At 43.2% G+C, this 13,283-nt stretch overlaps 1 protein-coding gene across 1 annotated transcript in view; it reads right to left on the bottom strand.

The window, feature by feature from the left end:
* Window positions 1–13,283, bottom strand: part of rin1b (Ras and Rab interactor 1b) — a 52,837-nt gene that overhangs the window by 22,912 nt on the left and 16,642 nt on the right. The window contains exons 2-4 of the mRNA XM_050066840.1: window positions 2,009–2,152; window positions 1,375–1,489; window positions 1,079–1,151 (exon numbers count right to left, since the gene is read on the bottom strand). Of these exons, the coding sequence (XP_049922797.1) occupies window positions 1,079–1,151; window positions 1,375–1,489; window positions 2,009–2,152 (332 nt within the window). The remainder of the gene's footprint in view (window positions 1–1,078; window positions 1,152–1,374; window positions 1,490–2,008; window positions 2,153–13,283) is intronic.

Here is a 13,283-nt window from a genome sequence, read left to right as displayed (position 1 = left end):
CACACCAATTGAGTGTGTGTAGTGCCGTGTTTGACTGTGTGTTGATGGTCATTTACACACTGTCCCTAACTATGTCAAGTAACAAACTGCGTAGGGCTCGGGTCAAGCTTGGTTATAACTGTCTCGGACTCGGGTCAGATTCAGTCAGGAAAATGCGAGCCGTGCTCTAGTGTGCTCACTTGTGTCTGTGTGTGTGTGGTACGCGATACAGAGAGCAGAGAAGGTAAACGTGCGACCATGTAGAGACAGAAATTACATGCCGTGGTGTAAATAAGATAAATAACATAAGGCATATGTTAAGGTATAGACCTGTTCTATAGGAAAGATAACCTTGAATGACTTCTGTTGTGATCTGGTGCTATATAGAAAATTAAATTAAATTAAATAAACTTGACCTTCAAGGGGGGTGGGGGGTGCCCATCCCCCAATATAATGGTAGGGGAAACACTGATATTAATGCAATACAAGTCTGCAAATAGTCGGCCCATGTCGTTGCCAACATCCATTGATGCTCACTCCTGTTTTGGCTTTTTGCATTTGCATTGTGGGTTCTTACATTTGTTCTGAAGCTGTTTGCATTTCCGTGGTGACTTCTTGCATTTGTCTTATGACATGTTGCACATGTTGTGTTGTGGCTTTTTGCATATGTGTTGTGGCTTTTTGCATTAGCGTTATCCATAAATGCCCTTGTGTTTCTTTTTATTTGCAAAGCTTTTTGAATAGGCAATTAGTTCCAAATATCTCAGCCACCATACAGTCAGGTCTGGCTCCCAGTTGGTGTTCCAGTTCATCTCAAAACTGTCTGATGGGGCTCGAGCGGGCCAATTCTTCCAGACCAAGCTGGGAAAACAATTTCTTTATGAACCTCACTTCATGCACGGGGGCACTGTCATGTTGTAAGAGGAAAAGGCCCCCTCTAAACTGTTGCCACAAAGCTGAAAGCACACTATTGTCTTATATATTATTGTGCACTGGAACATTAAGATTTCCTGTCATTTAATCTATGGGTGAAACCATGAGAAACAATCTGTCCACATACTTTTGGCCACACTGTGTTTCAGTGAAAATAAAACATCACCTGCTGATACAGTAGAAGGCCACCAGTCGACACAGGTCAGGAAAGGTGAGTGCTGAGCTCTCCAAGGCGAATGCTGGTTAAAGAAGAAAACAGAGTTTGACTGGCAGCTGTGCGACGCTTGTTCAAATCTAACAGAAAACATGGCAGCTGCGAATATTTTGGAGAACCCATCCACTCTGTCCCACACCACTTCACACAATAAGTGTGTGAACTGCACTGCAGCAAAAACAGTGAGCAGAGAAATGTAGAGTTATGTGTATCGCAGGTGGACGACACACGCTTGTTTTTTTACTCACTGGAGTCCTCCTCAGAGATGAAGCACTCCTTGACAGAGGAGGCACTTTTGTCCGCTGTCACTCTCAAACACAGCACCTTCCTCTGGCTGGAGCTGCATTTACGCACCAGAAAGGTCTGTAAGCAACAACAACCAACACACACACACACACACACACACACAAATACAGCAGAGGAATGTTAAAAAAATATGTTATGTTCACAGGTTTTTCTGGAGGAGGCACAGATGGTGCAAAAGGCAATGTAAAGCACAAAATAACAGCAGGATAAAACATTGGACATTATTTTTAGTATTCAGTAACTACATCCCATAAATACTGTGTATGTCGTCAAAACCTCAGAGGAGCTGTAGCTGTTGAATGCTACGTTATTCTTTTTTAATGTCTTCAGTTGAGATGAACAAAAATGTACTTTCACCTTTGCAGAAATTAAAGCTAATTCAAATGTTGCATAAGTCTTAAATCTTAAAAGAGCAGTATGGAGGATTTAGTGGCATCTAGCTGTGAGGACAGCAGAGTGAACAAGCTGAACCTTTCCTATGTGCCAAGCGTGAACCTTTAAATCTATCAGTGAGTCCGAAAATGTATTCTTTTAACTGATACAGTCATAAGATTGAAAGACTCGACTTGTCCGTACCCCGACAGGCTCTCTGAGCAGAATATAGAGGGCGGAGTCTTGGTTAAGTGACAGCTGCAGCCACACGGGATGTGTGATCAGCAGACGATCCAGGACGCTGAAGACCCGCTGAGAGCCTCGCTGGGTGCTGCCCACCTCCTGCATCTGAAACACAGGTAAGAAGTTATTATTCAACAACAATTACATGAGCCTTTCCTCTTTTTCTGTGTCTGTTTAAACATCCTTTTCCAGAAAAATAAGTTTGGAGGATAAGCTTGAGCAGATTTCCTTTTTGTATCCTTTTGTCCGTGAGTTGACTGTAATGAATAAAATACATGATATTTAGTATGTTGTTGCAGTTTGCCCAGACCTTCCTTAAGAGTTGTGGACCTTGACCCCTTAAGTGAAAGTGAAACCTACGCAAAACAGAGCAAAAAGCTGTGTGTGTAAAGGTGAGTATAAACATATGTAGCTGCTTGTACACACACACGTTCACTAGGGCTGCAACGATTAGTCGATTTATCAATGACTAATCGACTAATAAAAATAATCAGTGACTATTTTAGTAGTCGACTAATCTGTTTGAGTCATTTTTCATAGAAAAGTACTATAAAAGAACCCCAAAATACTCTTAATGCAGCTTCTTACATTCAAATATTGGCAGCTTTACACACTCTCCCATGACAGTGAAACCCCTTGGCCTGGGAGAGGGTTTGGGAGAGACAGACCGACATTTTTCAACATTGTAACACATTCATTACTTGGATCAAGTTTTGCTGTTCGGCCCCAGGTATTTTTTCAAAGACACTGCTGTTACTACACTACACTGTTGTTTAATATACATATTTGAAAAACTGTTGTAAGAAGATGAGGCAAAGGGGTGCCCCAGTAGCTTAATTGTTGAGACGCATTCAGTGTAAAAAGCAACATCCCCAGTTTGAATCCCGGCCAGGGGACCTTTGCTGCGTGTTAAACCCCCCTCTCTCCCCATGTTGCCTTACAGGCTCATGAAATCCAATCAGACTGTGACTGCATTACCACAAATCTGATTCATGTCAGATTCAGATTGCTAAGTAAAAATGTCACATTTCATTTTTGTTTTTATGTTATGGCATATTACCCCTTTTTTATAGAATGTTTTATGCTTTTATTGGACAGCTACAGCTGGAGAGACAACAGGAAATGAATAAGAGAGGGAAAAGCAACAAAGGCTCCCATATAAATTCAAACCCAGGGTGATTTGTCAATGGTTGGCGTCTATTTGCCTGGGAATCTGTCACATCTGCAAGCTCATGTTTTATTTGCTCTGGTTTGCTCCATAGACTGTATAAAGTTAATGGATGTAGCCACTGTGAAGTCATCCTTTGGTTTGTGGACTCGCGTTCTAAGCCTCGCGTTTGGCATTTTAGCTGTCGCCATCTTGGGTTTTTGGAGCCAGAAGTGACCATATTTGGACAAGAGGGTGGCGTTGGGAAGGAGCGAGTACAGTTGTCATTAATGGGAAAATTTGCTAAAGAGGCAAAAACTGTTTTTTGTACTAGGCTGTAAACACGTCTACTCAGCATTCGGGGGTCTGTGGGGATTGATTCATGTTAAGAGACAATCTCTAGTGGCCTTTAAGGAGCTGCATATTCTTGGCACTTTCATGTTGGCTTTGTTTTTCAGTCCAGGAGATTGTCGGGAATCCCCACCGCTTTGGACAGATTTCCAGCAACTTGAGATCTGACGTGCCATTCACAGCCGATTATCTAATGTGAAGCATGTTTGAGACAAAGACCACACAGAGGAGCATTGTGAGACATTTTCAAAAGCAGCAAAGATGGCTGCATGTGGAACTCTCTGTTGAAGACATTAAAGTGTCAGTATTGAATGAACAGGATGGTATAATTTTGGTAAAGGAAGAACAATCAACTGCGCTCAGCACATTTCCAATTTAACATTACACCAGGCAGAGACGGTCACTTGCTGCTCAGCACTACGTCACAGATTGATAACCCATTAATAACGCCCACCTTAACCCCTGAGCCAACTTTAACCTGCTGACTCAAAGTGGTGTTAACTGACTCAAACGTATCCAAACTTTAGTTAAAGTTCCTCAACATATTACAGCAGCTTTCCATCCTTCTGTTCAATCTATGATCAAAGTGTTGTGAGCTTCAGCATGCCGTACACCTCTCCTCCTTCTGTCTCCACTATTACAGCAGGAAACTCAACATATTTCTGCAGGGTCGATGTGTTTGAACTCGGACCTTCTGGATAAAATGCACCTTTACATGTGCTTCAATCATTCAGTTTGAACTGTGTGTGTTTTCCGTATTTTTGGCCCTTTAGTGTTAACATTCAATCACAGATTTACTCTCTCTCTCTCTCGCTCAGATTGGCTTGCTGCTGGATGTCACACTGTGTGGGCTGCCGGCGAACGCTTGTAAGCGTACCAGCAGATGGTTGCCATAGCAACCTGGGCCTACACATCCTACCAGGCATTCCCACTCAGTGAAACACCCTTTCTCTGACAAGTTGGAGATGCATGCGCACCAACACACACAGACACATGCACGCACACACACACACACTCTCCTAAAAAGGTGACAGGTTTTCCGGAGTGCAGAGGTGTTTTATTTCTAGGAAGCTTTTTTTTATTTATTATTTCCAAAAAAAATACGACATAAATGTAAAAGTGATGCCATTAATAATCAGAATTTTCTTAGTGTCTTCCTCCCTCACATCACAGCACCAAAGTTCACTCCCTAAGCATTGACTGTGCTGCTCCCAAATCAGATGCAGCAGCCTGCCTTGGATGTATTAGAGCAAGCATTAAGAATATTGTTTTCATTCAATAACACATTTGAATTTTTCACATTTTTCATCACCTCCTGCCACTTATTAAATAACTCTCCCCTCCTCTCGGGGGAAACCAGTTATCCGCGCGCCAATCTGCACTCCGCAGGACTATTAGCAGCTAACGGTAAATAGCGTTAGAGGGGTTAGGAATCAAGTACAGCAGTGTTCAATCAAAGGAGGGGGGTCGCTGTTATATAATAACCACCGCTTTGTTCTGACAGCTGTAAAGCATTACAGGAAACTCTCAAAGAACTTTTCAATTCTGATTAAAAATGAGAAAAATTGGAAGATTGCTCGACCCCAAAAGAGCAATTGTTCGATCATAGTTTAGCAATCCTGACTACAAAGAGCAGGCATGTTAAACTTTGGATTTCTCCACATGCAGAAAGCTTAAAACCAAAAATACAAGACTTTCAAACACAATTATCTTTCGGAGAAACTGATGGTTACCTCTGTGCGAATACGTGAAAAGCATGAACCAGGGCTAGTAGTAACCTCGCATTTCGTCCAAAGGAAAGGAGCACGTTATCGGCTATCTACATTATTTTGCACCTGTAACAGGTGAGGTTACAAAAATACCTGGTCAGGTCTGACACATCCACTGTGTAGGAGCCAAGCCATGCTACTATATGAGTTTAGAGGAAGGATAGCAGCTCTGTCCTGCTCTTTATTTTGTTTGAGGAAGTTTACGCTCCAGGAACTTCAGCCAAACTTACTTCGTCTTGTAAGAGTGGAGCATACTGTAAAGCATCAATCTGTTCGCTGTGTTGCTTGTCCAAGTCTATTTTCTGAGTAATAGGCAACCAAATCATTCCAGGATTATGTCAGAATAAATTAAATTCTACTTTTTTTATTTTTAATACAGTACTTTTCATGTTCAGAAATTCATATCTGTCCTCTTTGGGGGACATGACACTGAGGCCCTAATGTCCTAATCCTAATGTTTTGTGAAAAGGACATCCCGGCCTTCTGGTGATGCAATGTCCATGAAGTTTGAGTTGACCAATTCATCTGGCATTGTGACATTAAACAGCTGTTTCTAAGTTAAAATATAAAAACTACAGATAAGCGTTGTGGGGGTGAGGGTTGGGGAAGTGGGGGGAAGGACTACTGCCGTTGTCCAGCGGTGCGTCAGAAGCAATTAAGGGTGATAACAAAAATGGAGAGCACTACAGACAAGACAGATGCTGCTATTGAGGCTTTTCTGTATCAACATGTCTTCTCAGTATCGCCTGACATCGTAGTTTGTTTTTACTTTGCTCCACTCTACTGTTAAAACCATAGCTAAACAGATATGTTGGTGTGGCTATGCATCAGTCTGGACTTATAATGACATTGGATTTAGGCAGATCCATTGGTCTCTAGTGACTGGTCTGGAAAAAATCGAATCCTCCTCTGCCACAAAATTTTAGTTACAGCGGATGCAGTGTCAAACTTAAGATGGAAACAAAGTGTAACTCACTTGATAGCAGACATTTCTGTCTGATACAGGGTGAGAACACATCTTCTGCAGCTGCTGCTAAAACAATTTATGGCAGTGAAATTGTAAATCTGCATTCATACACAGAATCTGTGGGCAGCAGGACAAGATTTCAGTATTGGAAGTGTTCTTAAGTGTTCTTAGTTAATTTGTAGTCCAAGTTTGAGCAGCAGGTAGATGATTAAAGTTTCCACACATCCCGACATCGACAGCCAGACGGTTGCTCCACCCAAACATGGACAACAACTCAGCTTTGCAACCAGAATAGCAGTGATCCACAACAGGACCTAGTCGAACAGCGCTGTCCAGGACCCAACCAAAGCCTGAATCAAAGGATATTACAGTTCCTGATTCACTTGGGGTCGTCCAGTTTATGATCCAACGCCCGTACAATGAGTAGTATAAAGCTAGTTTAGCTGGTGCCCATTTCTTCTCCACCTTTCCTCTGCATTTACTGATGTTTACATTTGAACACCTTGACCTGGCTAACTAGCCGCTAGCTTGCTAGAAGTCGGCAGATGGAGAGTTGATGTCCTCATCCCGATGAGTGACACACACCCACACACCACCACCATTCAACGGCAACCGTAAAAGGCGCCACCAACACTTGCAAAATAGACGTAAGAGCCTAAATTTAGCACAGATTTAGCAGAGCTGACGGAGAGGTGACTGGAAGCGTCTTCGCCTATGTGGCATTTTGGTAAACCAGAAGTGGGTGAGACCTAACCAGAAGTTGCTGTTTAAACCTGAAATTGATATGGGTTGATCAGAAATTGCTATATCAATTATTTGTCAGAGAACTATTTACAGAATAATCTCAGAATTAAGCTATGGATCATTTTTGATTCACGGTAGACAGCTATAAAGATTAGTGTTTAACCAACTCATGATTTTGCTTTAGCCTTTGCTTACGCTAGAGTTAGTTACAGTTGATAAAATACGCTAGCAACAACATTTCAGCCGACAAAATCTATGATGAAAATGATTAGCCTGCTTTTGTTTTCTTCTGTGTGAAATTGTTTGAGAAATTGTCACCATTAATTCTATAAAATGCATTTGTGTCATATGAAAAGTCTGACCCACGTAGCAACCGTAGCTAAGGAGGGCAAGGCTTAGCAAACTGTCAAAACCACATAAAGCAAAGTACGGCTGTTTCATCCCTCAAAGACACTTCAGACGTTCTTCACTTCAAAACAGACACACTTCACATGAGCACTACGAGTCAACAATCACCATCATCTTCATATTAGGAGTCAAATATTTTTTATGTCAAGGTGTGCTTTACAAAAAAAAAAGCTATGAGTGTGAGTCTGAGTAGGCCTGCAGAGTCACCCTATTGTGTATCTGGAGCCAACCACCACGCAGATCCACAGTCCGATGACCCAACCACACACACAACCACACAAAGCTACGAGGCAAGTAGAGAGAGGGAGAGGGAAAAAAACAGAGAGCAAGACCCTTGTGTTTCGCTAGCCATTTCCAGGTCCGCCTTACATAAAATGCAACGCTGCCCACACACACACACAGCGAGACTTATGTAATTCCCTCAGAGAAAGAGAGCCACACAGAGAGGGAGAAACAGAAGAGAGAGATAAAAGATAAAATGATGAAAAGAGAAAAGCCGGGACTGAAAATTAAAGCTTGGTAAGGAAATCACAACTTCAGCGAGCCTGCAGCGCTGAAGTTCAAGCTGGCAGACTGCAAGTGTAATAAGCAGAAGGAGACGTACACTGTATATCTAACAAGGTGTTTTTGCACCTGAAGGCAGCAGCAGCGGTGGCAGCAGCAGCCGGGAACCCAGCGGGATAGACCAGAAAGTCTGATGCTGCTGAACGCACTGAGGACTTAACAAGTAGATGAAAAGACAGTTAGGGCAAGACTTGTCTGAAGGGGGATGAGAGGAGTAGGAGGAGGAAAAGAAGCGCTGAGCTTAGTAGTGGGAATCTGTGGGGAGTTGTAGAGAAAAGTGGAGTTTCGGAAAACCCTAAATCACATTCCCTCTTGTGGGAAACAGTACAGGGGGAGTAAGCTCGTACGTACAGGCATACTGGAGTTAGCATTTACAGTGCCAAAAACCAGTGGGCAGCTAATGGGTATTTTGGACAGACAACATCAGATATTGTTGTGCAAATGTTGACTGACTGCTGCAGAAAACCTGACTAGTTTACACCTTTTTAGAGAAGAGATGAGAGATTTGGAAAGAGATGAAACACTGGACAGAAGGACTGACCGCTGTGCTGGCTGAGTGAGTGATGACGGATTGACGGAGTGACTCAAACACTCACAGAATACAATTTTTTTTGGCAGATCCTGGGAAAGCATAGCAGGTGCTATAGGTATCGGTGTTGAATTACATTTCCCTGTAGATTTCCAAGGTGTTAGTAGAAAAAATAATAATTTCTGCAGTAAGAATAAGTATGAGTCACGCAGAAAACATCGCCAGCCGTCACTCATCAGACTACAGTGTCACGCATCTGTTAATCTGATACAGACACAATTCTTCACATGGCAAATTCTTGATAAGAAGGCAGTCAAGACAAAAAAAGACGGCTCTCAGGGCTGGAGGTGGAGCGGAAGCTGTGCTGACCTAAAAGAAGCTAAAGAGGCGGATGACAAAACACAAATTTTCAGGAGAACAGTGTAGGATGAAAGAGATCACTGACATTGATCAGCTGCTCAGCAGGAAGCTCAGCCTGCTGCAGATGGACAACATCGCGGTGTCCAGATTTGTCCACCTCCAGACCAGCTCCCCATCTGGTTACAGATCCCCTGTGGTTTGAACCTTATCTGAAGAATCTCAACACTTTGTGCCACCTCCAGATGTTCCCCGATGACAGCTTTGTCATGTGAAGCAGGAGTCTGGTGAGACGAGAACCACCTACGGCTCAGCGTCTGCAAGGTGAGGGAACTTGCAGCGGAGCACAAAATAAACTGGAACCAATGAGAGTGAGGTGGTGAATGAAGTGAAGCAACTCACACTGTCAACACTGCACATCATGAATGTGGATGCAATGAATAACCAAACGGTATACATATATATATATATATATATATATATATATTCCAGCAGCGCTCCTAATGAATGTTCCAGCTCTAACACTAGAAAATTAAAACATGGCAGCAGATGTTTTAATCATGGCAGATGCTACAAATAAATGAATGTGTTGGAAACCCTGCAACTTCACATACAAGTCATGGCAATGTGCATAGAGAAGGAAAATCAGTCTTAAATTTAGTCTTCATTTTAACCTTTTCCTCACACTTACTTTAACTTTTTAAATGCTAGTAAATTGCTTTATGTTGACCCTCACAAAGGCCACAAACAGATGATAAAGTTGATCTTAATACTACATGAGTTGCTGGAATTTTGTTCCTTTCAGTTAGTGAAAGAGAGGTAAAATCACACACATTTTTTTTTACTGCTGCAGCACATTTTTCAAAGCACTACAAGCCTTTAGATGGATTTCCCACTTTCCAGTTACACATTGATTTCCATTCATTTCAAGGGGTTAAAGATCAGTTTGTGGAAATATGAAACCTGCCTGAGACAGGTACTGAAAGAAAACATTTAACCTGCCTCTTTCTACAAAAAAAATACTTTCCATCTTTGCAATGTGATGCAGTGGTGTTTTGGGTTCTTACTGCATTTTACCAAACTCTATCATCCAACCTGCAACTGTTTCTTCTTCTTCTTGTCATGATCATGACCAAGATCTTCCGTGCATGTTAATTTAGCACATGAATGCAGCAGTTCTTGGCAGCTGATTCAAAAATTTGGAGTTTTTCATCACCCTGCTCTATCTGTTCTGCAATGCATGCACGAGATGTCTTCCTGTGGTGCTCAAAGCATAAAAAAAAACCTTTTGAAAAACTCAACAGCAATGTCTCTTTCCAGATATCATGACCTGAGTTACCCAAGATAATCCACAGACCTTGTTGTGAGCAGTTTCATGTAGGAACTATTTTCTTTCTACTGAAATACACCCACCAATAGTATCACTAAGCAGAAGGAAGCGTGCATCTACTTATGGACAAGAGGCTTGTGCTTGTGACAGAATGAGATGTAAACATTAATGGTATCGTCCTCAGCTGAGCTGTAATGTTAGCTAGCTCAGTGGTGCTAGGTGAGCTAGCAGTAGATGCATGCTTACTTCAGTGCAGTGATATGGTTGGGGGCTGTAGTTTGGTAGAAAGAAAATAGTTCCTACTAGGGGTGTACCTGACTTAGAATTATGTCAGTCGAATCAGATTTGGCTGTTTTCATATAGAGTTTGAGAGGTTGAATGGGGTTCAGTGGGGCGTTCAGGGTGACAGTGACAATCACGTAATATATTAAACAAGCTAACTGCGCTAACAGCAGATCCAACATGTTCAACTTTTTTTGGTGACACTTGATATTAAGTTGCTGTGAGCTGTAAATTCACCACTTCTAAGTAGAGGACAGAAGAGTGCTAACACAGCAGCTAAATCTGGAGACCAAAACGTCACCAGAAGTGCAATGCAAACTGACTGAACTTGAAGACTGCTCGACCTGAAGGAATCATAGTTAACTGAGGTGTCTTCGACTGCTCGACCTGAAGGAATCAGTCGACTGAGGGGTCTTCGACTGCTCGACCTGAAGGAATCAGTTGACTGAGGGGTCTCCGACTGCTCGAAAGGAATCAGTTGACTGAGGGGTCTCCGACTGCTCGACCTGAAGGAATCAGTCGACTGAGGGGTCTCCGACTGCTCGACCTGAAGGAATCAGTCGACTGAGGGGTCTTCGACTGCTCAACCTGAAGGAATCAGTCGACTGAGGGACCTCCGACTGCTCGACTTGAAGGAATCATAGTTGATAGAGGGGTCTCCGACTGCTCTACTTGAAGGAATCATAGTCGATAGAGGGGTCTCCGACTGCTCGACTTGAAGGAATCATAGTCGATAGAGGGGTCTCCGACTGCTCGACTTGAAGGAATCATAGTCAATAGAGGGGTCTCCGACTGCTCGACTTGAAAGAATCAAAGTCGACTAACTGTGCGTTCCCACCAAGATTCATGAGCGTCATAAGCAGCCAGCAGCCATTCATTTTCAATGAACAATCGCGACGAAGAGCGTCACTCGCGCCGGCTGCAGCGAGCGACCGCGAGCAGTGCGATGCCAGCGACCTGAGCGTCAAGCTGAAGTTGAGAGAAGCTGAACTTTATGCAAATGAGCAGCGCCGCCGCCGAAGCAGCAGCGAGCAGCAGCAGGTTGCAGACCGTGAATATTCTCAAGGCGGGACAGTGAAAGAAAGAAAGAAAGAGATCTTCTGCAGCGCAGCTTGAAAGCCCTGTCCCCTTCAGCCTTCTGCAAGCCCTGCCAGAGCTGCCAGGCAGCGCGATGCCAGCGACCTGAGCGACCGCTGGCGATTTTGAATCTTTTGGTGTGAATGCACAGTAAGGGGTTTCTGACTGCTCTAATTGAAGGAATCATAGTCAATTGAGGGGTTTCCGACTGCTCGACTTGAAGGGATCAAAGTCGACTAAGGGGTCTCCGACTGCTCGACTTGAAGGGATCAAAGTTGATTGAGGGGTTTCCGACTACTCGACTTGAAGGAATCAAAGTCGACTAAGGGGTCTCCGACTGCTCGACTTGAAGGAATCAGTTGACTGAGGGGTCTCTGACTGCTCGACTTGAAGGAATCATTGTCGATTGAGGGGTGTCCGACTGCTCGACTTGAAGGAATCATAGTCTATAGAGGGATCTCTGACTGCTCTAATTGAAGGAATCATAGTCAATTGAGGGGTCTCCGACTGCTCGACTTGAAGGAATCAGTTGACTGAGGGGTCTCTGACTGCTCTAATTGAAGGAATCATAGTCAATTGAGGGGTTTCCGACTGCTCGACTTGAAAGAATCAAAGTCGACTAAGGGGTCTCTGACTGCTCGACTTTAAGGAATCAAAGTCGACTAAGGGGTCTCCGACTGCTCAACTTGAAGGGATCAAAGTCGATTGAGGGGTTTCCGACTGCTCGACTTGAAGGAATCAAAGTTGACTAAGGGGTCTCCGACTGCTCAACTTGAAGGGATCAAAGTCGATTGAGGGGTTTCCGACTGCTCGACTTGAAGGAATCAAAGTTGACTAAGGGGTCTTCGACTGCTCGACCTGAAGGAATCAGTTGACTGAGGGGTCTCCGACTGCTCGACTTGAAGGAATCAGTCGACTGAGGGGTCTCTGACTGCTCGACTTGAAGGAATCATAGTCGACTGAGGGGTGTCCGACTGCTCGACTTGAAGGGATCATAGTTAACTAAGGGTTCTCTGACTGCTCAACTTGAAGGAATCAGTTGACTGAGGGGTCTCCGACTATGATTCGAACCTCTGACGTTCAGGGGGAAGCCCTAGTGTATTTATTTTCCGCACTCTGAGCACCCCAAGCAGAGTGTCATGTAGTTTCATTATATTCGAGAGAAGGCAGACATCTCTACAGCTGATATCTCAAACACTTGGCAACTCATATCAAAACAATCTGGACTGATAAATAGCACTACAAGTATTTTGGGGTGAACTGTCCCATTGAAGGAAGGATTCCCCCTAAGATTACTCAATCTGTAAAGTTCAACAAATTCCTAGAGTTTAGATTTTCGCTTGCCTCTTCTTCTTCCACTCCAGTTAGTGATTTCCTACATTTCCCAGAATTATTTTCAACAGCCTCTACATGCACATAAATGTGTATTTAGCTAAGTATTTGTGTGTAGGTGGAGGTAGCCTTAATGATAGAGATAGTAAGAGCAAAAGAGCGCAGGGGTCCACTGAAGACAAAACTGCCCTTTACACTAAACACAGCACATCTCCTAGCTGCACTGCATTTTGGTCTCTTGAGAATTCAGCCAGAGGAGAAATTAATATCTCTGCCTCTCTAAGATTATTTCTGATCATTAATCCAAAATAATAAGAGTAATTGCTACTGATGTTTACGCTTGATGTATTCTCAAACTCAATTTTAGCTACAATGGAAA

Source organism: Epinephelus moara, chromosome 17 (genome assembly GCF_006386435.1).
Source record: "Epinephelus moara isolate mb chromosome 17, YSFRI_EMoa_1.0, whole genome shotgun sequence".
Lineage (NCBI taxonomy): Eukaryota > Metazoa > Chordata > Actinopteri > Perciformes > Serranidae > Epinephelus > Epinephelus moara.
The sequence above is the reverse complement of the archived record's forward strand: the minus strand, read 5'-3'. Positions and strand labels throughout refer to the sequence as shown.